A 25972-nucleotide genomic window follows, 5' to 3' on the forward strand; every position below is an offset into this window, starting at 1 on the left:
TGGAGCTCTGTACCGGAGCAGAGATCTGCCAACATGCATCCTATTGAAGGACTGGGGCCTAAGACAGCAGAAGCTAACCCAGCCTGAGCTTTAGAGCGCAAAGAAGAGACAAGTCACCTACTGATCTAGCTCAAATTTCTGTGCACTCATTAAACATAACCCTATAGCACTGCTGCAGCCTCCTCTGATATTTTCCTTTGTCCTGCCATGATCTCCTCCATCCTCCAACCAAGACAATGCTTCAAGTGTTTTTCCCTCAACGCGCATGCGCCTACCTTTTGCGCATGCGCAAGCCGCCGTGATTATTAGGTGGGGGAGGGGAGGGCTTGTCCTTTCACCAGGGAAGATAGGCGAAATGGGAGCACGGCCTCTCGACCTTGCTGCGCATGCGCCAAAGAAATGCGCATGCGCTCTGCCTGCATCGCTCCGGCCCGGGCGATGGCTCTGAGGGGAGGGATGGGTCGGTGAACTGGCTCGTTCGGCGGCAGCGGCAGCAGCACTGGGGCCGGGCACCCGCGGCGCTCGGGCCATGCGTCCCGTGTAGAGAGCGGCCGAGGCGGAAGGTCGGGGCGCCATGAACCTGCGGGGGTTGTTCCAGGATTTCAATCCGAGGTGAGTCCGGGCCCTGCGCCGCCGCCAGCCTAGCGGGACCGGGCCGGGGCGCCGGGGGCTTCCGTTTGGAAGGGCCCATGTGGCGCCGTCAGGCCACCGTACCCCGGCAAGGCCCGGCCGGGGCTCACGGGGCCTGACTTAAATCCGGGCTCTTCCCTCTCTGTTTGTTCCCCCACACACACACACCCCGTGCTCCTGTCCAGGGAGCTGTTCCCTTCTCGTCTGAGGTGCCCTTCACCTCTGGGAAACGGTGGCAACAGAGCCCGGCGGCCCTGCGCAGACCTAGGACCTTTCCCAGACCTGAGCAAGAGCTCTGTGCGGCTCCGGAGCTTGTTCTCATCGACACAGGTTGGTCCACGGAAAGCCAGGACCTCACCCCCCGTGTCTCTCTAATATCTGGGGGCCCAGGCGGGTACCACAACACAGCATGCAGCATAGCTCTGCCTGTAGGGGCCGAGCCGTGTGCAGTCGCAGGCGCTGCTGTGGTCGGTGTTTCTGAGCGGGGCCGCGGCTAGCACGGTTTCGTGGTGTAGCTTGGCTGAGGGTGCGGGACATCGCTCTGACAGCTTGAAGGCATGTCCGTGAGAGTGCCGTGGGAATGGGAGGGCAGGGTGTCCCTGAGAAAATGCAGCCCCCGCCCTAATTATTCATCACTTAGATTTGTGCAGTGCAAACCTAGTGAGTTGTGTTCATTGGAGATACACCACTATACCGATATAACGTGACCCGAAATAACACAGTTTTGCATATAGCACATTAACCCTGGGGCTCTGGCAGTGGGGATCGGGCAGCACTTTAAAGGGCCCGGGCTCTGGCTTCTGCGGGGAGTCCCAGGCCCTATAAATCACCGCTGGAGCCCTGCCGCCGCTACCCCGGAGCTGCGGCAACGGGGCTCGGCCAGTGATTTAAAGAGCCCAGGCTCCCCGCAGCGGCCAGAGCCCGGGGCTCTTTAAATCACGGTTGGAGCCGTGTTACTGCTACCCCAATAAAACGAGGTTTCACCTATAACACAGTAGGTTATTTCATTTCAATGTTGTTTCATTTAGATACAATATTTTTCACTTTGTATGCTAATCTGTTGTGTAGTGTTGTTCACCATTAAAAAGCTTTCTGTAAACTCTTTAGGGTAGAGATGGGCAGTGTACAACGTCATGCATAAATGGGATATGATGAGGGGCCTCTAGGAGCCATTGCTTTAAAAATAACTAACTATGCTTTTCAGGGATGAATGAAATGGTCCTTTGGTATAAACTTGTAAAGCACTTTAGGTTCTTTTGAAAAGAAAAGTGCTGTATAAAAACAAGTTATTTATTGTTAATTCTAAACCATGCTTGAGACCTGTCCTAGCATTCTGATATAGTTTTGTAGCAAGAGTTGTAGCATAGGTCTGTGTGGATGCAAATTTATGCAAAAACCACATTTTGCATAGCTGAGTTACACTGTTGGTATAAATGTTTCATGAACACTGTATTCTCGTACTTTCCAGATTCAGACCAGTCCTTCTCAGTTTACTTTTTTTTATGCATAATGTCACTCCCTGAAATAATGTTGCTTGTTTTCCGTTACAATACTAGTGTTTTAATAACCAACATTAAAGATACAGAACTAATTTTAAAACTTAAAATTCAGTCTGAATTTTACTTTGTTTCAATTTAACCTTTGTTCACAAAATACCGTCAAAAGACAAGCTTAAGTTCATTTCTCCACTAGACACTAAAAGGCATGGACTGAACAGAGATGCTGGATTCATGGCTTATTACAACAATCTGCAATTTTACAGGGAGGCTATGACTGCAGAGGTGTTAATGGGCTACTGTATCTTGAATGGTTTCTTACAGTACGTGCTAACTACTTTTGCTAAATAATCTGTTCCACTTTGCATTTTGCTGTGATGCTAGGAGTTCCTTTCCCAGACCTGAAGAAGAGCCCTCTTGTGGCTCCAGAGCTTGTCTTTCTCACCATCTGAACTTGGTAATAGGCAGCAGGTTTAAAACAAATAAAAGGAAGTTCTTCTTCACACAGCGCACAGTCAACTTGTGAAACTCCTTACCTGAGGAGATTGTGAAGGTTAGGACTATAACAGTGTTTAAAAGAGAACTGGATAAATTCATGGTGGTTAAGTCCATAAATGGCTATTAGCCAGGATGGGTAAGGAATGGTGTTCCTAGCCTCTGTTTGTCAGAGGAGTGGAGATGGATGGCAGGAGAGAGATCACTTGATCATTGCCTGTTAGGTTCACTCCCTCTGGGGCACCTGGCATTGGCCACTGTCGGTAGACGGATACTGGGCTAGATGGACCTTTGGTCTGACCCAGTACGGCCGTTCTTATGTTCTTATGTTCCAATGAAATATATTACTTCACCCACCTTGTCTGTCAATGCACAGGCAGTTTCACTGTTTTTTCCCTCTTGTATAAATCAGGGCAGGTCTACACTACAGCCAGGATTAAAGCTCTGAGATCGATCCACTGGCAGTCAATTTAGCAGGTCTAGTGAAGACCTGCCAAATCAACAGCAGATCACTCTCCAATCGACCCCTGTACTCTGCCTCCTGACGAGAAGAGTAAGGTGAGTCGACGGGAGCATTTCTCCCGTTAACCCGTCCATGGTGTAGACCCTGCAGTAACTCAACCTAAGGTACGTCGACTCCAGCTACATTACTCACGTAGCTAGAGTTGTGTAGTGTAGGTTGACTCTACCGCGGTAGTGTAGACTTAGCCTAAGTCACTTCTTTTGTTTCTGTGGGTCATTCTCACAGCAATAGGGGATTTAGATTGTAAGGACAGAAGAAGAGATCGGTAGATCATCTGGTCTGTCTTCCTATAAACGCTGGCCATAGAATTTCACCCAGTTACCCCTGTATTGAGGCCAGTGATTTCTATGTGACTAAAGCATGTCTTCTATTAAGACATCCAATCTTGATTTGACGGAAGAGAGACACTTTAAAAAATAGGAATATGTATTTGTAAAACCACAGTCTTGTAGACATAGTACCTGAAACTGCTTTAAAACTCAGTCTTAAAAAAATCTTGGCCAAATTTTAGATTGATAGTGTTTTTTTAAATTACAGCCTCTGTCTGATGTGATGCTTTAAGATAGAAAATGAATTTACTGCCCTCTCCCCAAACCTCGTCTTTAATATTTTATCGCTTTTTAAGGGTAGTGTGCCTTTTGAATGCTAGATTGAAAATGTGTTAACATCACACCTTTAAATCCTAATCTAGATGAGGCCAAAATGGGAGTCCATTGGAAGAAAAGGCTGTAGTTGCTGTATTCCTGACTCTGGACCTCTGGCTCTATAGAGTGTGGATGCGATGGGTACTGAGTTGCTGCGGAGAATTCCTTCTTGGGTGCTAGCTGGTGACTCTTGCCCACATGCTCAGGGTTTAGCTGATCGCCATATTTGGGGTCGGGAAGGAATTTTCCTCCAGGGCGGATTGGCAGGTGCACTGGAGGTTTTTCGCCTTCCCCTGCAGCGTGGGGCACGGGTCGCTTGCTGGTGGTTTCTCTGCAGCTTGAGGTCTTCAGACCATTTTTGAGGATTTCAATAACTCGGTCCTGGGATAGGGGTTGTTATAAAATTGGATGGGTGGGGTTCTGTGGCCTGCCTTGTGCAGGAGGTCAGACTAGATGATCAGATTGGTCCCTTCTGACCTATGAGTCTATGAGTCTATAAGGCTGTAGTAGGGAGATCTGTGCAGCTCCATTCACTGCTCTCTGAGGCCAAGAGAATACAAACACGTGTAATTGTTAAAGGAGTTTGGAGAGTGCGTACAATATTTCACGTCTGATCTGTCTCTCGGGATTAACCATTATAAGATGTCTTAAAAACATGTAGAAAGTTCACAAACAATTGTAATGTGTTAGGGATGGTCAGGGGGACGAGAGAATCCCAGAGCACAGAGTTCATGAAGCATTTCCACGATTGCTCCTTAACTAATCACAATAATAATTGTAGCTAACTGCATTTGGTTGTACAAACTGTACAGAATAATGAATGTTTCAGGAAATGTATTGATGCAGGGATGCCAAAAGCTGAATCATGTCTGCCATTTCAAAAAGAATGAAGAGAAGAAGAGAAATTTTATAAACTTTCAGAGCTGAGACACTTGTGCTAAATAGAGGCTTGTCCTTGAACTGGAGATGCTGATCTTGTGAATGTTTATTAGGATTTTATGGGAATAAAGGAGAGCGGTTTATTGGTTATATTGTGGGACTAGGGATTGTATTCTTGATTCAGATGCTCATTTACTGGGTGGCCTTGGGCAAATCACTTAATCTCTCTGTTTCTCACTTTACCAATCTATAGACGATGTATTATTATTTCCTGCAGAGAGGTGGTGTTGAAGCTTAATTACATGTGTGTAGAGCACTCTGAGCTCCTTAGGTGAATGTGCTTTATAAGTGCAAATTATTTTTGTCCTGTGGTAGCAAATGACTTTTACATATGTAATTTTATCTGACTTCTGGCGGTATGGTGACAGGTCACTGTGTTTATTGTTGAATACATGGTGAGTGGATGAGAACAGTTTTTGATTATTAACTAGTTTATAAAATGTAGTGGTTTAAAAACAACTTTTAGGTGAAATTTCCTTTATTGTACATACATTTTAATCTTTAAAATCATTGAGACAGTAACTTTTGCATATCAAATTATCTTCTAGAAAATCAAAGTTTAAATTTTCAATAATAAATTTGATAAATTAGAGCAAAACCAAGTGTTTTGTAAAATTAGGCGTACCTAATTAGGAAACTAAACTCATTTTTATTTGAGTTAATTTTTTACACTCTAGATGATTTATTAAAATTAAAAATAACCATAATGAATATATGGATTACAATTATTACTTGATTTGTATTGCAGAATGTACTTACCAGCAATATACTGCTTGTGGAATTTAACCAAGTTGCGTATTTAATGAGACTAATCAGGAGCAGTATTGTAGGAGGGGAAGTATTTTTAAAAGTCCATTCATATCCTGTACGCTTGTCTTGTAAGAATACTTTTGATGTGTTCACTTGAAGTAATTATTTTATAGATGAAAGAGGTGGTATATAAGAATGTTTCATCATAAATATAATACTTAATGCACCTCTTCAGAACTGATTAAATCTACTCAACGAAATTCAACAGCCATTCATTTTCTGTTGTATTAAGTAATGACGTGATTCAAAAGTGCCTTATTTGTCTGCACTGTACACAGCAATGACTGAACTGAGTTTCCTTTGTCTTCTGAAAGTATGTAAAACAATTTACCATAACTTTTAAGTTGTATTTTTCTTTTTTAATAGCAAATTTCTTATCTATGCCTGTCTGCTGCTGTTCTCTGTTCTGCTCTCTCTCCGTCTGGATGACAAAATTCAGTGGAGTTATTGGGCTGTTTTTGCTCCAATATGGCTATGGAAGCTAATGGTCATTGTTGGTGCCTCAGTGGGAACAGGAGTATGGGCACGAAACCCACAGTATCGGTAAGATTAGGACACTTGTTTTCAATGAAGAAAGAAATGTTTACCTTTTTCATAGTGAATCAAAATCTTTAAGTGTGCTTTTGATAACTATATAAGAAGTTATATGGAAATCAATAAAACCTGCTTGATGCTGCTTAAAATTAGTCACTGTAACACACATAATACATGGACACATAGCTTTATGCATGTATGGACTCCTTATCCTTATACTGTACTGATAGTTCATTTAGGAAATATGAGTTAAAACTTCACAGGCTTGTCTGCACAGTTTTTGTACCAATTTTGGTATATTGGTTTTAAAGCTGATGTAATGTGGACAAAGTCATGCAGGTATAAAGGTTCTTATATTGGTATAGTTTGTTCTTGTATCTGCTGTATTGATGTAAGCATCTTTATACTAGTATAATTACATCCACACTTGGAAGGGGCAGGTTGCATTATGCTAACTAGATCACTTTATAAACCAGCATGCTTAAATTGTTATAAAAACTGTTTAGATCAGCCCTAAATGTGTTTGAACTCCTTGTGTTTAATCTCCTTGGTGTTAAACGTGTAGGCTATGCACATGTGTGATGAGAATAGATTACTAAATGTTTTTTCAGACTTCAACTGTCAGAGTAAAATTATTCAGATTTACTATTTATTAAAATATACATTGGTAGAAACTCAAATATATACAAAGAGGTCCTCATTTTACCAGCAGATATGCTGGAGCCCATTGGCTTTAGTGTGACTCTGTGCAGATCCTGCTCATCCACAAACTCAGTTTCAGGATTGAGATGTAAGGCTCTATATAAGATTCCTGTGATCATTCAGCCAATATGCAAATGGCAAAAATAATTGCTTTCATAAAATTCCCTCTCTGTTACTGATAATACCTTTGATTTTTAAAACATATTGAATTGTAATGAGGATGCTTATTTTTTCAAAACAGATGCTTGCACTTTGTGTTGGACAATAAAGGTAAACCAGTCAGTGTTACCATCTGGTTCTCCTGTACTGTTAGGGTAATATAAATAATTAATAATACTTACGTAGTCCCTGAAAGACTGTAGGAGAGTATTTAAGTATAAGCGAAAATTATTTTCATTGGGAGTGTTAGACAAATTCTAATACTATAAAAAGCAGCATTTTAAATTGTGGCCCAGGTGATACTTGCAAACCATTTTAGTTGTTTCTTATGAAGACAAACACTCAATAAATAGTTTAATGTCGTATATGTATGTGTATAATATAATATAATCATGGTCCCATTAAAAGAACCAATTGTACAACAAGAAACCTTCATTTCATTACTTTTAGGCCAGAGTCACAGCTATCTTTCAGCTTGTCTCGTGTTTTCCAAATTGATTGTCAAGACTTGAAATTCATATAATCAAGAAAAAGAGTTCATATGAGTCCATATTTATGCATTTGATATAATGTTCATCTGAATATGCTACAGAGAAAAATAAAACTAAGAACTTTTAAGGTAGTAAAGTAGTAACCTGTAGATGTCACTTTCCATAAAAATGTGTATAATAAATAAAAAGTGATTCTGGCATATAACTATGCACACAAAATCCACATTCTTATAGATTATACTATTCAATTTATATCTGCATGTCTGCTTCAAGAAAAACTTGTTGTGACGTATAATTTAATATTTCGTTTTCATGATGGAAATGTGTTAATTTAAGTAAGTTCAGGAGTTCATAGGATCCGCTCTCCTCATTGAGATCAAAAATATAAGCTATTGGTGTATTACAGTAGAACCTCAGAGTTACAAACTCCTCGGGAATGGACATTGTTCGTAACTCTCTAATGTTCATAACTCTGAGCAAACCATCATGGTTCTTTCAGAAGTTTACAACTGAACATTGACTTAATACAGCTTTGAAATTTTATCATGCAGAAGAAAAATGCCGCTTTTAATTTAATTTGAAATAAGCACAGAAACAGTTTCCTCACCTTCTCAAATCTTTATTAAACTTTCCCTTTATTTTTTTAGTAATTTAGCACAGTAGTTTAACACAGTACTGTTACTTGCTTTTTGTTTGTTTCTGCTGCTGCCTAATTGCATATTCTGGTTCCACATAAGGTATGTGCTTGACCAGTCAGTTTGTAACTCTGGTGTTTGTAATTCTGAGATTCTACTGTATTAGCTCATAATTAGAAGTTGCTCTTTCTAGCAGAAGGTACATCTGAGAAGTAGGAAATGTTCTTAGTTAAAAAAATATAAAAGGCCTCTTTCTTTCTCTCCCTGCAAACAAGAGGATAGAGCTAATAATAAAATTTCAGATGGAATAATTTTCCATTGGAAAATGCTGATTCCACAGAATCTGAACATTGTCTGGAAATGTGTCTGATCCATCAATAGTTTCAGCAGAAACCACATAACAGGTTGGCCTGTTGCTGTCCTGTCAATCTGTCCTGCTCCTGTGCTATCCAGGGAGCAAGCTGAAAAATTCCATTTTGGTTTTCTTAAAATTGATTTCTTTTTTGTGAGAACTTTCCTCTCATGAAAAGTGTTAGATTTTTGTATTAAAACTTTTCACCCCAGTTTGGTAAGAATTTTTGTTTTCTCGAATAGTGCCTGTTATTTATGTAATACCAAATGTGTACATCGCACTTAAGAGATAGTGATTAGTACAAGAAACTTAGAACTGTTATATTCAAAATGTCTTGGGATATTTGCATGCTGGATGCTTCATAATTGACAATTTTTTTTGATTAAGGCCAATAGATTTTGATTCTTCTTTACCCCTCTTTAGAGCAGAAGGAGAAACCTGTGTGGAGTTCAAAGCTATGTTAATTGCAGTAGGCATTCACCTGCTACTGCTGATGTTCGAAGTTCTGGTATGTGACAGGATCGAAAGAGGAACTCATTTCTGGCTTCTGGTCTTCATGCCATTGTTCTTTGTATCTCCAGTGTCAGTTGCAGCTTGTGTGTGGGGCTTCCGACATGACAGATCTCTGGAGGTGAGGCTTTATTTCTATAGTGCTGAGAACTAGGATTGTTGAATCTGAAGACCAGAATTTATTCCATATTAATTGTTTGTGTTTTACCAAATCCTGTATCAATCTGTCATATTGTGTAGCTTACAAAAACTGAGAAACCAGAAAATGAAAAATTCTCCTCACTTCACTTTTTCTACTTGTCCTTTACTAAGAACATATTAAATTACAAGATTCATGTTCTGAACTTGTCACTATTTATTGAATCTGTTTTAACAATGAACTACAAAAGTGTTTCTGTATTATGGATATCTCTGAAGTGAATTTAGTGCTGGTAAAAAGTGCTCCTAGACAAAATTACCTGCTGAAATCACTTATTAATTCATAGGACTATATAGTGAAGGCTGAAGTGTCTTTTGTGTGACTGGTGCTGTCTGTAGGAGTAAGAGGCTAGCTTGTTCACGCTCTATACATAAGAAGCTCTTTAGCAATATGAGAGCACAATTCTAAATTTACTAAGTTTATGGAGAACATTGAGATGTGGCATGCATGCTAGCACGTCCGCAGCAAACTCAGCTTTTTAGTTCAATGAATTGCATGTTTGAGGAAATTATTGGAGCACTGTTTTCAGAAGGCGATAACTATTTTTTAATACCCTAGGGACCGTACAAAAAGTCCCTTACCTTTTTAGATGACTTGACTACTTCTCTCAACAGAGCATGTTAGGTTATACTGAATTTGCCATTTTCTGGAAAGTAGAGAAAGGAAAGTGACTTTCTAGGTAACTAGTTTCAGAGGGGTAGCCATGTTAGTCAGGATCTGTAAAAGGCAACAAAGAGCCTTGTGACACCTTATAGCCTAACAGGCTTATTGGAGCATAAGCTTTCGTGGGTGAATACCCACTTCGTCAGACGCATCTGGTGGAAATTTCCGGATGTGGTGGTACCTGCCTCTGGAAATTTCCACCACATGCGTCTGACGAAGTGGATATTCACCACGAAAGCTTATGCTCCAATACGTCTGTTAGTCTATAAGGTGCCACAAGACTCTTTTTGTTGTTTCTAGGTAACTGGTGGACTAATTTTTAGATCCCTTGAAAACTGCACATTTAAAAATATTTGCGAATAGAATTTCATTCTGTAGAATTCTATTTTTAGTGTACCTTAATGTAAAATTTGCATAAGAGTAGTCCTCTTCCGTTGGATGCTTGATTACCACTTGATTTGCAGGATGGGTGCACAGCTGATAAATATTGGTGGAGAAAAACTGAAATCCACTCACCCCTAAAAGGTCACAGCTATCTCCCAAATAGAATAAGTTACAAAACTCCACTGCCCAATTTACTTTTCCACTACTTTTACCTCCTTTAGTCTCATGCTCTCTTGGTTTGTCTTTCCTTGTCCCTCTCAAGGGTTTTACTACTTCTGTTCTCCACTCTGTAGCTCAGGCTTTTCGTGTACTGTTAACATCCAGCATGTCCAAGTGCACAAATAGGTGCTATGTTGGCTGAAATAATGTAACTGAGGCAGTTGTTCAACTGTCATATAGTTCAATAGCTGCCTTATTTTGAAGTATTTTCAGTCTGCTTGATCCCACTATGGAACTGATTATGCCTTGACACAGGTGGTCACTACTCGATAAGCCCTTGTGTATGCATGGTGGGCTGGGGAAGTTTTCTGCTATATGTTGTGCTTCAGTGATTTTTAAAATACTATTTATCTAAGGCACATAGGAAAGCTTTAAATTTGACTCTAGCATCACCAAACATTCAGCTGAATTTGGCAAGTGGTGCCTATTAACCTAATTATAAAAGCTCTGTCACTGAAGTCTGTACTGTAACTTTTCTTCTTGTCCTGTGTCCACTTATTTTTCTACTCATTTGTGGAGTTCCAGTACACAGTTACTTGAAATCCAGTCTGCAAGACTTTTATTAAAATGTTACCTGTGCATGGCTAGTGGAGACTTGTTTTTTTGCTCAAAGATACATAGTGTCACACTTACGTTTTAGAGGTCATAGATTATGCAGAATGCCCACTAAGATAACTGAGCCAGTGTGAAGTTGCACTTACTGTCTGACCTCTGGAAAATATATATATCTCAAAATCCCCTTAGATATTGGCATTTAAATTAGAAAATTTATTTAAATTCACTGGCTTCAGTTAGCCATTTTCAAAGAGTAATTTTCTCTCTGATCCCTTAACCAAATTCTTACCTATTTGGGGTGGCCTAGGAACTTTGGGAAATGGAATTCTGCCAAGTCAGATGGTATTTCATTATTCGATCCTTTTTGAGCTAACCAAAAAGGTGTCATATTTTCAATATAAGTTAGGGTTAGTTTTAAAGTACAACTTTTACTTCTCTGCTGGGGACATGAAGTAGAGGTTAGTGGGACACTTGAAAAGTGTAGTGGCTTTCATTCATTTTTTTTTTAAATGAAACTAGTACTTAACCTATATTGCTACATAAAGGAAATGTGTCCTTAGTGGAATTAACACATCTTACATTTTTTAGAAGTTAAAATCAGGTTTTTTTTCTACTTTTCACAATTCATATTGTCCTTTTGCATTTTATGCAGGAACGTGAAACTAGACTGGTCTCTTCCTAGTTAGATTCACACATTGGATGTCTTGCACTAGCTAAATGCTGCAGTGCAACTACCAAAGGAAATGTTAGTTTAAAAAACAGTAACTAACCTATAATTGAAATAAGGAATGGATTGGGTGGATGAAGGAACATGTGACTAATCATTCATAACATCTAGTGTAGATATAAGTGGTGTTCATTGTTAGAGAACTATATCATGAGTCGTAAAGTTGTTCAAACTTTTTGAGTGTCTTGTGTATTACTTTATAGTGTCATGAAGTGGTTCTAATGTATTTTTGTTTTTTATTTGTAGTTGGAAATTTTGTGTTCTGTCAATATTCTCCAGTTCATATTTATTGCACTCAGACTAGACGAGATCATCAGATGGCCATGGCTTGTACGTAAATTCCATTTACTCCATTTTAAGGTTGTTTCTAAATGTTGAAGTCTTCATGCAAACATTGAATATGGTGGCCTGCTAAGAAAAATGCTTTTAAGTAAGTTATTTGCTACCAAATTGCACAATAAAGTGAAGCACGTGATGATAATGTATAATTGGAAGTAACAAATTGTAGCTATTCATTAACCCCATTGACACTTTTAATTAAAAAATTATCAGCGTTAAGTGCAGTGTGTGGGTTTTTAACAAGTAAATAATAATGTCAATATGTCCAAAGTAAAAAGTGAGAACTATATTTTTGGTATCCAGTGCCAAAAGGCATCAGAGCACCATATTAATCAAGTGTCTTAAACATTTATTGAGCCCCTCGAGGTAAGTATTTACCTATATTTTTTCAGAAGGATAAACTAAGATACTATGAAGGTAAGTAGTTTACCACTTATAAAGTGCGCATGACTAGAATTCATGATCTGGGACTTCCTTTCCCTTGCTACTCAGAGATATTGTCTCCCTATACTACAGAAAAGTAGAAATTAAGACTTGTTGGAAAGCAGGAACTTATTATAGACAGCACTAAAGTCTTGCTCCTGTTGAAGTATGTTAGTAGATACGAAGTTTTAGTGCCAAACTTTCAATGGCTAGAGGTACTCTTCACACACAACTCATGCTATTCCATGGATGTTTCTGTACACATTCGAGCAAAAAAACCCTCTGAGAAATGGCTTACATAAATGGGTATCTAAGTGCCTGAAATTCATATTCGGCTTGCATGCATGTTTGCGCACAGACCTAGGTCTCTATCCACTGAAAACCTGGTTATTATAGTCTGTTGTTTCATTTTTATTCTTTTTAGGTAGAACACCTGTCTAAAATGTTATTGCCATGGCATTAACAAGTCCATGATCTCATTTCTGTTGATTTGCCTATCCAGCAATCATTCACTGAAATGGCTGTTTTCACTATGGAAACCTGTGGAGATAGAGACTGCTTGTGTCATTCTGCGGGGGGGAGTGAGACAGTGTACTACAAACTCCAATTAATCTCTGATCAGTTGTTGAGGAAATTGCATTGGAAAGGAAAACTGCCCCGGAGAACACCTGACAAAGCAGGGAGTTAATGGGTGATGAGATAGGGGAATGCTTTTGCATGTAAACAATATTGCCTGGTAAATAATTGGTTGGTTTAGCCAGTATTCCTGCAAACTATTTCAAATCCAGTTACAAGGAAGAGTTAATAAAAAGAATATATTGAGATTTAAGATTCCAAAAAGTGGCTTTCAGAGACACTATTTTTATATGTGAGTTTTTTGTAAGTAGACGTAAAAAAATAAAGTTGTAACCAATATAAGATATTACCTCACCCACCTTGTGTGTCTCATATCCTGGGACTGACATGGCTACATCTACATTGCACACAACAAAGAAAGTTAACAACCTGGTAGTAGGTCTCCTCTTCTTGCTTTAGATTCAAGAGTGAATTCGAAAGGAGACAAGAACCCTGTTTAGAAATTTTCAGCAAAGGGACCTACCGTATGTGTATTCTAAACTCTGTTTAAGCACTCTGACCCCATTTATAACGTTCAGCTAAATTTTACTGAAATTGAATTAGTCTGACGTGGTTTAAATTGTTTCAGCTAATTGTTAAAGGTCCAGTCTAGACGCAGGTTTAAGAAGCTTATCTAGTAGCCCAACAAAGTTGATGTGGTACTTAGCATTGGTCATGGTTCATGAAGCTTTCTTGTTGTAGTGATAATGACAAAGCATTATAGATTTACAACAAATTACTTGCAGCTGTTTATGTTTAATATGTTTACTTCTTTATTTTCTAAAAAGCAAAACTAATGCAGAGTAACTCGTCGATGAGAGGAAAAGTGATCAATTATCTTCCTTTTTTAGGTTGTTTGTGTTCCTCTGTGGATCTTGATGTCCTTCCTGTGTCTGGTAGTACTCTATTACATTGTTTGGTCTGTCCTGTTCTTGCGTTCAATGGACGTTATTGCGGAGCAGAGGAGAACACACATAACAATGGCCATCAGTTGGATGACAATCGTTGTTCCATTACTCACATTTGAAGTAAGCAAAAATGTGATCTTATGCGTGTGTGATTCTCAATTAAATTGCAGAGTAGTAGCCGTGTTAGTCTGTATCCGCAAAAAGAACAGGAGTGCTTGTGGCACCTTAGAGTCTAACACATGTATTTGAGCATAAGCTTTCGTGGCTACAGCCCACTTCGTCGGATGCATAGAATGGAACATATAGTGAGGAGATATGGGCTATCTTGATTATCACTACAAAAGTTTTTTTTCTCCTGCTGACAACAGTTCATGTTAATTAATTAGCCTCTTAGAGTTGGTTAGGCAACTCCCACCTTTTCATGTTCTCTGTATGTATATTCACACAAGCATTGGAAACTTGTTAAAGTTGAGATCAGTGGGACTTTGCATAGTGGAGGGATATTCTAGTACAAAGTAACTTGCAGGATTGGGGTCCAGCATGTAAATGTCTTAAGATCATGGATGTGTGTTATAATCAAACTGACATTTGCTTAACTTTTTTCATTAGATTCTACTAGTGCACAGGCTGGATGGACATAATGCATTCTCATATATACCCATTTTTGTCCCTCTTTGGCTTTCCTTGATAACTTTAATGGCTACAACGTTTGGACAGAAAGGAGGAAATCATTGTAAGTATCTAGAAATATGCAGTATTAGATGGAAAAAACTCATGTTGAATTCAAATATTTAATCCAGGCTTTAGCCTATTTTTTATCGATCCTTTTCAGAAATAACACTTACATGCTATATGTATATCTCTTCCGCCCCCCCCCCCCCAAAAAAAAAAGGAGAGAGAGATTAGACAAAAGGGTAGGAATGAGAAGTATTTGAGACAATTTTAATGCAAAATTTTCATTTTTGGGTACTGAGGAATTTTGTAGGGGTCTCTTTCAGTAGAGTAGAAAGTATGGCTTACATTTTACATCAAAGCAGTCTGTTTTGTTTGGTGTTTTTTTAGTGGACACCAATCAAACTAAACAGGGATGAACATAGTATGCTTAGTCAGAAGGAACTTTGCAGCTTAAAACAGTTTTTTTTTTTCCTTGTGAGTCACATGTTGTGTATGTATCCCTTGTTTTGAATATCTTCTGTTGTTGTTAATTATCTAAAAGCTTGATTTTTGACCCCTTGGAACCACAACTTTAAATCCCAAGAGGGTCAACTCAGCCCTCAATCGTTCCACAGTAAATTGGGTTCCATGCTTTTTAGGGTGTGGAGGGTGAGTTGTTTTTTTTTTTTTTTGTTTTTTTTTCCTGATGTGGACTCTGAAGATCCCATAACATTTATTGTAAGAAGATGGGCTTGTCCTGGTGTCCTTACCCAATGTTTAGTTTCTCTGTTAATCACACACTGCTGTGCTGTGTACCAGTTGGTTGTGACTTCCACTACAAGGATAGCTTTGTTTAATGGTGCAGTGAGTGTATAGGCTATAAAACCCTTTGGGATCTTTTCAGTTGAAAGAATTAATATTACTGTAAACTAGCTTCTCTTGTTTTTGGTCTCTTTAATCGCAGTGTACACTAAGACTTTTTTTAACCTATTCTTAAATCATAGGTAGCTTTTTCATATTCAGCTGGTGTTTGAGCTACTCTTGTATTGATTCTGAGAAACTGTCAGTGCTTAAATAATACCACTAATAATTAACCCCATTTAGCCCTATAATAAGGAATATCTTAGCTTCATATTCTCTATTAATATGCATTACGAGTGCCTTGTGAGGACTTGATCATGACAATATTGATTAATTTCTTTTCAGCTAGTACATTCTCAATGCCTGTAGCAGCTTGTTTCATCCAAGCATCTCCAGCATAGGTTGCTCTCCCAGACCTAGTTAATGTAATTAGACTTCTGTCTGACATATGATTACTTTGAATAGCATCAGACTTCTAACTTTGTATTTCTGCTAGTTACAAAACTTTTAACCAATCTCATTTCATTCCTTTTTTTGACCATTAATCCTAAATTTGCCATCCCAGACTTGCTAAGGACAGTGTGGAGCACTGAAGGGCCCAAGTCAGTCTTCACTTGTATCTGTGACCACAGTGCAGTTGCGGTGTAGCTGAGGACAGAATTGGCTCAGTCTGCAAGAAGGCTGAATGCTGTAGATCTTAGCATTGGGCTGTAGATCTTATTTTATGAATACAGGTTAGGAGAATAACCCCATTCATCCCAAATGGACCCAAAGTGCTTAACAAGCAACTATACTTAATTCCACAACTGAAATGCAGTTACCAAGGTGAAATACGGTAACTGGTCACCAAGCTTAACATATCTTGAGAAGAATATCATGGGATCTTTAATGGCAAGTAGTCAGGACGTTGGCTGTGTTCCATGTGAAAGATTTGGCTTTAGCAGGCATAGTACCCTTGTACACCATGCTGCGGTATTAATTAATGGAAGGGCACCATCTACTGAGTCACCAGCACCATTTGTTAGTGTCTTGGTGCCCCCATTATGTTCTTCCCATCCACATGCTGATCTGACGCTCCTTAGCTTGTGAAATCGGTTGGCATCTCAATATATGCTGGCATAGCTGCAGGCTGACATAACCTGAATTTGTATTGCTATTAGAGTATACTATGTATATTACACATTGTAAGTAACAATACTTATCAATATTTATTTATATAAAAGATTGTGGTCTGAATAATTAAATCAAATGAAATGAGAGAGTACTTACTGTTAAAGTTAAATTTTCTTCTGGAGTAAAATGAAACTATTAATAAATATTTATTTGTCCAGGGTGGTTTGGAATTCGCAAAGACTTCTGTCAATTCCTACTTGAACTTTTCCCATTCTTGAGAGAATATGGAAATATTTCTTACGATCTCCATCATGAAGATAATGAAGAACTGGAAGAAACACCTGTTCCAGAACCCCCCAAAATTGCACCAATGTTCCGAAAAAAGACTGGAGTGGTCATTACGCAGAGTCCTGGAAAGTATGTTATTCCACCTCCCAAGTTAAGCATTGACATGCCAGATTAAGAATCATTTAGAATGTGGACAACTGACAACAAAACTGGAACTGTGAATCAACAGCCAAATGTATTTCATCTCATGCCTTGTTCTAATTTCTTTAAGGATAGGTATTTGTCAGTTAGCGGCTTGTAATGTAGAGATGCTGGAGATTTTAAAATATGACTTCTTTCAGAGCTTTCCATATTTGCTTAAAATCTCATGGTAGCAAATCAAAGTGGGAACACTAGCTATAGTAAGGTTCACAGTGGAAACAATCTTTTTAAAAAATGTACCTATAAAGTCATTACCAGAGAAATTACTCCAATACACAGATGGGGACATCAATTATAGTGAACTGGGCATTGAAAATTTCTAATATTCTGTAACATGACCTCCCGTAACTGAAATTCATATTTTCCTACATCTCATTTAAGCATTCTAAGTATTGCGTTCCTAGTGTTATGGTGTTCTTTTGTCCATGAAGATAGGTGGTTGTCTAATATGTGAACCTTCCTAGTGGATTGGTTATGTGCCTGGCTGTATAGTATTTATACAAACATTTTAGCAATGTAATATATTCTGTTCAAATTCTAGTTCTGTACAGTATAAATATTATGTAAAGGTATTTTTTTAAAAAGCCTGTATGAAATGCATAGACTATTACAGAGGATGTCTTTCATGTCTTAACTATACACTTGGCCTCTCTTGCTACTTTAGGCATGTAGTAATATGTATTGGCATGTCTTTCCTATTCAGACATGAACACTATCTGTAACTACAGAGGCACAGGAGCGTTTCTTTCCTCAGGCAAGACTTGAAGGCTTTTGTATTGTATAGAATGTATAACAGGTTACATGATTTGACTTAATGTAAATTATTGTGTAAATAATCACAACCTTTGCACTGACTTGGGGGTAAATGTTAACTTTGTTGCTTTTTCCAGTTCTGTAGTCACATTTTACTATTAAGCAACACACTTATTCATCATTAGCCTCTTACTTCAGCTGTTCAGTAAACTATTTTCTCCTATATTATGTGCAAAATCTATACCTTGTTTTCAATGCTTAGAGACTTTGTGGATTATCAGTTTTGCAGCTGTTGGTTAGCTGTCATAAATATCAAAACTGTACTGTTGCATCATTACCCAATCTTATGTGTAAAACACCAGTCAGTCTAACTTATTAAACCCTTCAAAATTAGTTGTGCCATTTTTAAAATAGTAAATTCTCTATAAAGGCTTCTGTTTATTTTGACATTGTCGTGAGTTTTTTGGATGACAGGCTTTTTTAACCTTTACTGAGGATACTTGTGGGACAGTGAGATTAATCTGAAATTCATATTACTGTAGCTTGTTCTCCTTGGCGAGGAGATGCTTCTGTTTGCTCTTACAGCTCAACGGTAAGTATACACTCTGATATCCATCAGTATTATGTTTCTGAAAAAAATTACTGGTGCAGGAATTAAAGGAATGTGAAAATTCCATCTCTTCACCATAGCTACTAGCCACGATTGTGCCAGAAGTAGGAAATATGTTTGTTCTGTTGATTGTAATGCTAGTACTAGTGAAGCAAATGCTCCCAACGTGCCTCCATGGGACGTAGAGTGGCCTGTTCCTTTATTATTCCTTTTTATTTTTATTTTTTTTTCCTGTAAAGGGCATTTAATGGCAGACGATAATATAGTCCACTTTCTTTCTCTACTGCAGCAGAAATAGGGTTTAGAGGCAGCCTTCTAACCCATGAATACCCCACCATGGTTGTCCTTTAGACTTAAGAGACAATGCTCTGCTCTCACACTTCCTACTTGAGAGACTCGGCGAGGAAAGGGGCTTCCATTTGTCCAATAGGTTACCCTACTGAAACAGAGCAGCAGTGAAGAGGCATAGGTTGAATTCTCCCAGTGTCACCAGAAGGGAGAACCAGTGAGAAGTCAGCTTCTGGCAGACAACCTCCATTATTCCCTTTTTTTCTCTCTCTGCTATCTCTGTGACAAGTGCTTGCAGGAAAGTTCTTTTGATATACAATTGTTGTTATCACTTGAAAGGTGGACAATGATGACCAACCTCTGCCAATTTCAGATTCTGTTCCTCTGGCTTTTATCCATACCTCCTTCTCCAGTCTTTGGAGCAGAAAAAGGCTTCTGCCAGAGACCACTGGAGATGGTCTCCTTTGCTGCAGCTAAATGGAATTGTAAATCCTCATTTTGAAATTTTTATATACAGTTTATGTAATTTAAATACTTGTATTCATGTTTGTTTTTCTTGCAGGCAGGGTCTAACAGAAGAACACACATTGTGGCAATTCTTGCACTAGTGAAAGAGGCCCAATGGAAAGACTCGTCAGACAAATTTCTCTCTTCATTTTCAACCATAGCAACAGTACAAGCTTCTCTCCTCCCTATTGTGGAATGACTGCCTCTAGGGGGATGGGACAGTAGCTCTGTGTCCAGTCAGTACATGCTTTAATTACATCGAGACAAACCCTTTATAGATTAGATCTAATCTCTTGTAAATGAAATATAAATGCTATAACTTGCCTGGCCATTATTACCTCAGTTTGCTAGGAAACCAATTGTTTTATTATGTCACAGCCGCACACCACAGGTATCATTATGATGTTCTAGAACTCTTTATTGAAGTTCACTGTAAGCTAGCATCATTTTAATATACCTCTGTCAAGGAGTATGAAGCTCAACTAATAGCATAAATAACTATAGCTGAAAAAGGTCAAAGCGAGAAAGGAGGATTGGAGATGGACCTTTCTATAGCAGAAACTCCACATGTTTCAGCTCAGGATGAAATGGTTGATTCTGCTGTCTCAATTTCTTCTGCTATTCCACTGTGTGATAAAACAGCAACTGGTGACTCTGCCTTGAGGTCTATAATAGAAGAAAATGCCTTTCAAGTTTTGAGTGATGGACCCTGGATAAAAAGACCACGTCTTCTCTGTGATGATAGTTCCACTGAAGACAATGATTTTTTATCCCTCACCTTTCCAAAGAAACTATGGAAAATTGTTGAAAGTGATCAATTTAAGTCACTTTGGTGGGATGATGATGGAAATTGTGTAGTGATTGATGAAGAGCTCTTTAAAAAGGAGGTGCTGGAAAGGAGAGGACCTCTGCGAATTTTTGAAACTGATTGTATGAAAAGTTTCATTCGTCAGCTTAATCTCTATGGCTTTAGCAAAATGCGACAAGATTTTCAAAGGTCTGCCTCGCTAGCTGAATTTCTAGCAGAAGAAAAAGCAGCATCTGCTTTTAGCAAGGTAAAATGTCAATATAGTTTCTCAAACTAACGATGCTATTACTTTTAAAATCTTAATGGGTTTTTTGCATGTACAAATAAGTTTTTTGTTTTATGCTTGTTATAAAGAGACTCTCTCTAGGAATGAGTGTTGTGAAGGATATTCTGACAGCCATAATTTCTCAAGGTATTCTCATGAACAATAAGAGTGTAAAATATATAATATGGTTACTGGTTTTTGCCCTGAAGTGACCATTTCAGTGTGGCTTTTTCCTACCTGCCTGAGCCAGTGAAACAGAGAGAGATCCTCCCACCCCCTCCTACCTCTTCTCTGGTTACTGGCTTCCTCCTGGTGCTAGATCTGAACCGCCTTCTTTCCCTCCTGACATTTGTGGAATGCTAGAAAGGTGGATATGGCCCATGTGCTACTGACTAAATCTTTATGGCCCTCACTTAAATTACTAAAAGTCAATGGGACTTGTACTTCTAAATCACGTAAATGCTTTTGAAAACCTCCTACCATTAGGTAATATCCATCCTTACTGTTTAAACTCTCTTTTGAGGGTAGACCGTTAAAGGGACATAATCCATTAAAAATATTACTTTAAAATGTCCTTGCCTGTATTCTTAATAATACCTTTAAATGTCAAATTTACATTTCACCATTTCTGCCATGTTTGCATTTTGCACTTCATTTGGCTTCTAACATGAAGCTAAGTTATTCATATCCATTTCCTGGTTTAAGGGCTAAACACAATGCTGCAGAAGAATGTTTTTAAATTCAAGGATGGATTTTAAATGTTATGAGAATGCTTCTGTTTGTTTCATCAAATCTTCACAGACTAAAATTGGGACCTAAAGTGCCTGCCAGTGTCCCTTCAATGTTAATGTTTGACTGTTTTCTGTAGACAAAATCTTAGCCAGAATGTACACTTGATTCTTGTTTTTTTTATCCTCACAGAGTTGATTAAATCTTTTCACTTGCCTTATTTAGTTACAGTTCTACCATAACCCGAATTTTAAGAGAGGCTCTCCCCACCTCCTTGTAAGGTGTAAGAGAAGAGTTGGCATAAAAAATACACCACCGGTTGCTTTCTCATTAGATGAGGAATTCAGTGAAAACTGCCTAAAGAATGAGGGAAGAAGCTCAGATGTTCAGTCTGCTTTCGGAACTGCTTCCATGGAGGAAAATGACCTTGTTGCAACTGCTCCAAAGGAAAACATGCAAACGTGTGCACTAAGAAAGCCTACAGTAAATAAGGGACTTGCCAGAGCAACTGCCCGAATCAGAAATGGATATGCTTCATCACCAGCAGCTTCACTGAGGCCATCGGAACATGTGACAGCAGAAGACTGTGAGAAGTTGAATCAGCTGGCTCCATTCCACTTATCCCAAAATAACAGCCATACTCGAGTCAGCACCCATGATATAGATTCCACTACAACTACATCTGCAACTTCTTTGTACCATGTCATACCTCCTGTATCAAATAGTCCCTTTGGACCTGTAATGGGGCTTCCTGCCTTCCCAAACATGTATCCAGACTTATCAGCTATGCAGGCTCATTGGGCTAGTTTGCTGCCATTTTGTAACCCATGGTTCTCAATGCCTATGATTGCAGCAGCCTCTGCCATTTCAATGTCAAGATCATCTCATCACCGAACTCCATCTTACCATCACTGCCCTAATTGCAACTGCACTTCAAATAATGCATCTGCTGCCAAAGGCGTTGAACCAAAGCCTACTGAATATTCAGGATACCATCGATAAAGCAAAAGACTTTTAACATTTCGTATTCTGGGGAGAAAGTCACTGACAAGTCTGCAATGAAACTGTCTGAAGAATAAATGTCTTTTTCCAGTTTTCCTGTCCTATTTATAAAAAATAATCCCAGACTTTATTTTATTTTCAGCAAGGAAGTATTAGTTCAGTAGAAGTAAATGGTCAGCTTTAATGATTTGTAGTAGTTAACAAATTTAGGGAGAGAGAATAAGAGCAGTGTAACGTTTGAATTACATCTGGGCTGGTCATGTTCTTTCCAAAGATCACTTCTTCTCCCCTCCACCACCACTACCCTTTTTTGTCTCTGCAAAGAAAGCTGAAGGGATGTGGTGGAGCCAAGCGAGGGGGAGGTAATGCAGGAGGACTGAGCCTCTTTTTGTTCTTGAGGCGATATGTGCAGCATGCAGCTCTATACCTGAGGAATACACTTGTTCCAAGGCCATTTTCTAAGGCTTGGTTTGCAGAGAAGGGTTTGACCTAAGTGTTTAAACAAAATATCTCATGCTACCCTTCTTACTCAATGGTACAGTGATCTTCACCTTTTGGGATAGCAGGTTTGCAACATGCTGAGGTGGATAACCCCCAGTTTACAGAATGATTCATGCTAGCTGTCATAAGAAATAAGATTATAAATTAATGGTCAGCACATATTACTACAGTGTCTGGTATGTTCATTGAAAGATCTCCTAAATCAGGCCTAGGATAAGAGATCCATAAAATCAACAGACCAAAACTAAGAGACTGGATTCATTCATTTTCAGCAAGATGCAGGTTAGGGTTTATTAAAACGGAGAGAAAGAAAGAGGGGAGGCAAGGTTTAGGAATTACTTTACCATCTTGGATCCCTTTCACTCAGATAATTTTGAAAAGATGCTGCAATTCAGGGTTACTTTGAAGTTAAATATTTCAGGTTCTAAAAAATGTGAATTTCTCTGTTCTTGGTGTGGCTATGGATTACTGGGTGGTAATTATTAGCATCCTGCATACATTGTGACCAAGGGGCAGATCCTTTGCCCAGCGAAGTCAGTAGTAAAGCTTCCATTGAATTTAGTGGTGGAGGATTGGGCCACAACTGATGTGAGAGAAGAAACAAAATACAAGACAGTTAAAATATTTAAGGAATGTTTATTAAATGATATATTTTAAAAAGTAGAGTGGAATAATTATTTAAACTTAGGGTTAGTAGTTCTTTTCACTATCATGTAAGAAAGTAGGGTTCAGGTTGGACATGCATTGAATTGCTTAAGAATGATCCTTCTGCATGATTAACATGCTACATTGAATTAAAATGATTCTTTTTATATATCTACTTGAGGGTTTTCTATAGCACCCATCCCCGTGGTATTTAAGCACTTCTCTTAAGCCTTTATTAAAACCTACATCAAATCCAATTCATCTGGACTAAAATGTGAAGTCATTTCTGAGACAAAACATACTGGTTTCTGTAGGAGCACTGCCTACATTAGATGTGCAGGATTGCATCCCTGGATGTGCAATAAAGAGCAATGCCTATTAGTTGTAAAATGTATTAAATATTCTGTGAATGAAATCTTCATTGTTTTGAAGAGCAGATACAAGCTGGATAAAATGTTATGCCATTAATAGTGTATCAGTACCCAACTGTGCATCGTTCTGCATGTTTAGCTTCATGGAAGTCTGCTGTAGTCAGCTCCCAATATTTACATCTTATATTAAATAAAATGATAAACTACCAAGAAATTCAGAAGTGTGAAATGTATTGCAATTTTAAAGAGAATTTAAAAATCAAAGAATAAACAGAGTGGTTCGTTAAATCCTAAATCAGGCAGCTTCCAGTCACAGACCGGTGCCTCTGGAATTACTACTGTAATACTCCTCTTCAGGAGGTGCTGTAAGCAGTGCACATATGCAGTCCACATAGTCTTTAAAGGAATGTCGTTATTGACTGGGACTTTTGTACAGCACATAGGCTTTGAAAAAGATTTACTTAGCTTTCTCTTCCTGGGTTTTTCCCCCAAACATAAAATACATTCTCAAGTATGAAGAGGTTCATCCTAAAAAGTTGTTCTTCCCTGAGGATTAGACCTCAGAATGTGCAGCTGAATTGGTGTTTTTACTAGCTGGATAAGGCTAGATGATATGGCAGTAAAAATGTCTATGCCTAGTCTTCTGTGTTGGTAGCCCTGGTGAAAAACATGTGTGTAGTGTGCTAGTGTAGATGCACCTGCTACACCTTCAAAGAACACAAAATTAAGAGATCTTTATATTGTCCATGTATAAGAAGTTATAGGTAGCTTTCTCTGTCCACTGGGGGAATTACTAGAATAATGAGGATGGCTGGGGAATGTAGGCATCAGTTGATGCTACATTGGTCACAAGTATTAGTGAAGTACTTCCAATGAAGTACTCTGTGTGAGTGTAATTTGGCAGTGCTTACCCTTAAGAACATCTTTAAGAACCATCACTTTCTGCAGACTAGCATATTCATTTTATTGCCTTTGTATCTACGCCCCTTGTGTGGACATAATGCCACCTGACCATATCTCAGATCTGAAGGTTAAAATGGGTTTTGACACTTCTAAAAATGTCATCCCTTCTCTATTTGCCAGCTGGATCCTCTTTGATATCCATATGTATGCTTGGCCCCATGTGAGGTTAATTTTTGCTTCTGGCACACTGATTCGGTGTTCTGCATAGAAAGCAGACAACTATTATAAGGTTTCCAATATTAAACAGGTAGTGTTTAGGTAAAAATGGTTCATGGACCCTCTTGTTGCCAGTTAAACAGTATTTCTACTGGAAAATTATTTTTAAAAAATGCTTTTCAAAATTTTTTCTTGAGATCTTACTGAAGGAGACCAGAAGGAAGTTTTAGAAACTGTCCTCTTTAAACACGGAACATTATAGCCCACACAGAAGTGGTATAAGCTTTCCCACACTGCCCTAGCAATGTACTGCAACCTTTGTCTGGGCAGATTGTATCTATGAAAGAGGGCAGTTCAGACTCCATACTTGAGCCAAACATTGATCTCTTTGATAAAAGAAGCCAATAAGAGTGCTGGTTTTTGTGATGTGGCAACCTGACAGCTGGACTAAGTCAAACTCACTGAATGGCTATTAAAAGGAAAACATTTTGAGTCATTATCAGCTATCTGGGGATTTGAGCCAGCTACATGGAGAGGAAATCTTCAATAACCCATTATTAATCTCAGCCATTTAGCAGAATTTATTGCACATTAAAATAGATGTTATGTTTACCCTTGATATCAGCAATTGTGCTCATTTTCTCATTATGATGCTATATTTTCTGAAAGGGATCCTATTATGATGTAATGCCAATGTTACACATTCACTATTGTGATGTTCATGAATGCTTATACAAATTGTATGTCATAGGTGTTTAACTTTCTGAAATGATCTATGAAAGAGCAATATATAGTCTGATATTACTCAAAAGCAGGTGAGAAAATCATTTCTACTAAAAATATTTGAACAATTTAAATTAAAAATATTATCAGTGTCTACTATTGTAAGTCCTCAGTATTTGGCGTTTGGATTGTAAATTCAGTGTAAAAAAGCTGTTAAAGTAACCTTATTTTCTCCCACTTCACTTTTTAAAAGTCTCTGGAAAATTCAAATGATGGATGGTAGCTTGATGGAGTGGTGCTGGAATAAATGTTGGTCCTGCTGAGTATTTTTGTTTTAGTGGGTCAGAAAATTCTCTCTGAAATACTTTATGTACAAAGTTTTACTAACCAACTGAATCTGAATTACTTGTAAGGACCAAAGTGTGCAGCATTTGGCTAAATTTCTGGAAGGTAAAGAGGATACCTCTGCATTATATGATGTCTTTGATCTGATTTCCTAGTAGAAAAAAAAAAAAAAACCTATCATTTTTTTTCAAGTGTCTGTTATTTCTGAGCCCAAGCCTGGGAGGTCGTGGGTGCTAC

General features: G+C 38.5%; 2 protein-coding genes across 2 annotated transcripts; both read left to right on the plus strand.

Annotated features, from left to right (window-relative positions):
• Nucleotides 1-456: 456 nt before the first annotated feature.
• TMEM185A (transmembrane protein 185A) lies at nucleotides 457-18269 on the plus strand. Its single transcript, XM_050964756.1, has 7 exons — nucleotides 457-612; nucleotides 5904-6080; nucleotides 8834-9041; nucleotides 11914-11997; nucleotides 13896-14072; nucleotides 14562-14685; nucleotides 16799-18269. The coding sequence occupies exons 1-7, from the start codon at nucleotides 575-577 to the stop codon at nucleotides 17041-17043; spliced, it is 1053 nt and encodes a 350-aa protein (XP_050820713.1). The 5' UTR covers nucleotides 457-574; the 3' UTR covers nucleotides 17044-18269.
• Nucleotides 18270-18397: 128 nt separating this feature from the next.
• On the plus strand, nucleotides 18398-22124 carry LOC127056651 (heat shock transcription factor, Y-linked-like). Its single transcript, XM_050964755.1, has 2 exons — nucleotides 18398-20282; nucleotides 21255-22124. Exons 1-2 carry the CDS (start codon nucleotides 19767-19769, stop codon nucleotides 22029-22031), a joined length of 1293 nt encoding a protein of 430 aa, XP_050820712.1. The 5' UTR covers nucleotides 18398-19766; the 3' UTR covers nucleotides 22032-22124.
• The last annotated feature ends 3848 nt before the right edge of the window (nucleotides 22125-25972 follow it).

Source organism: Gopherus flavomarginatus, chromosome 8, assembly GCF_025201925.1.
Source record: "Gopherus flavomarginatus isolate rGopFla2 chromosome 8, rGopFla2.mat.asm, whole genome shotgun sequence".
In the NCBI taxonomy this organism is placed as follows: Eukaryota; Metazoa; Chordata; order Testudines; family Testudinidae; genus Gopherus; species Gopherus flavomarginatus.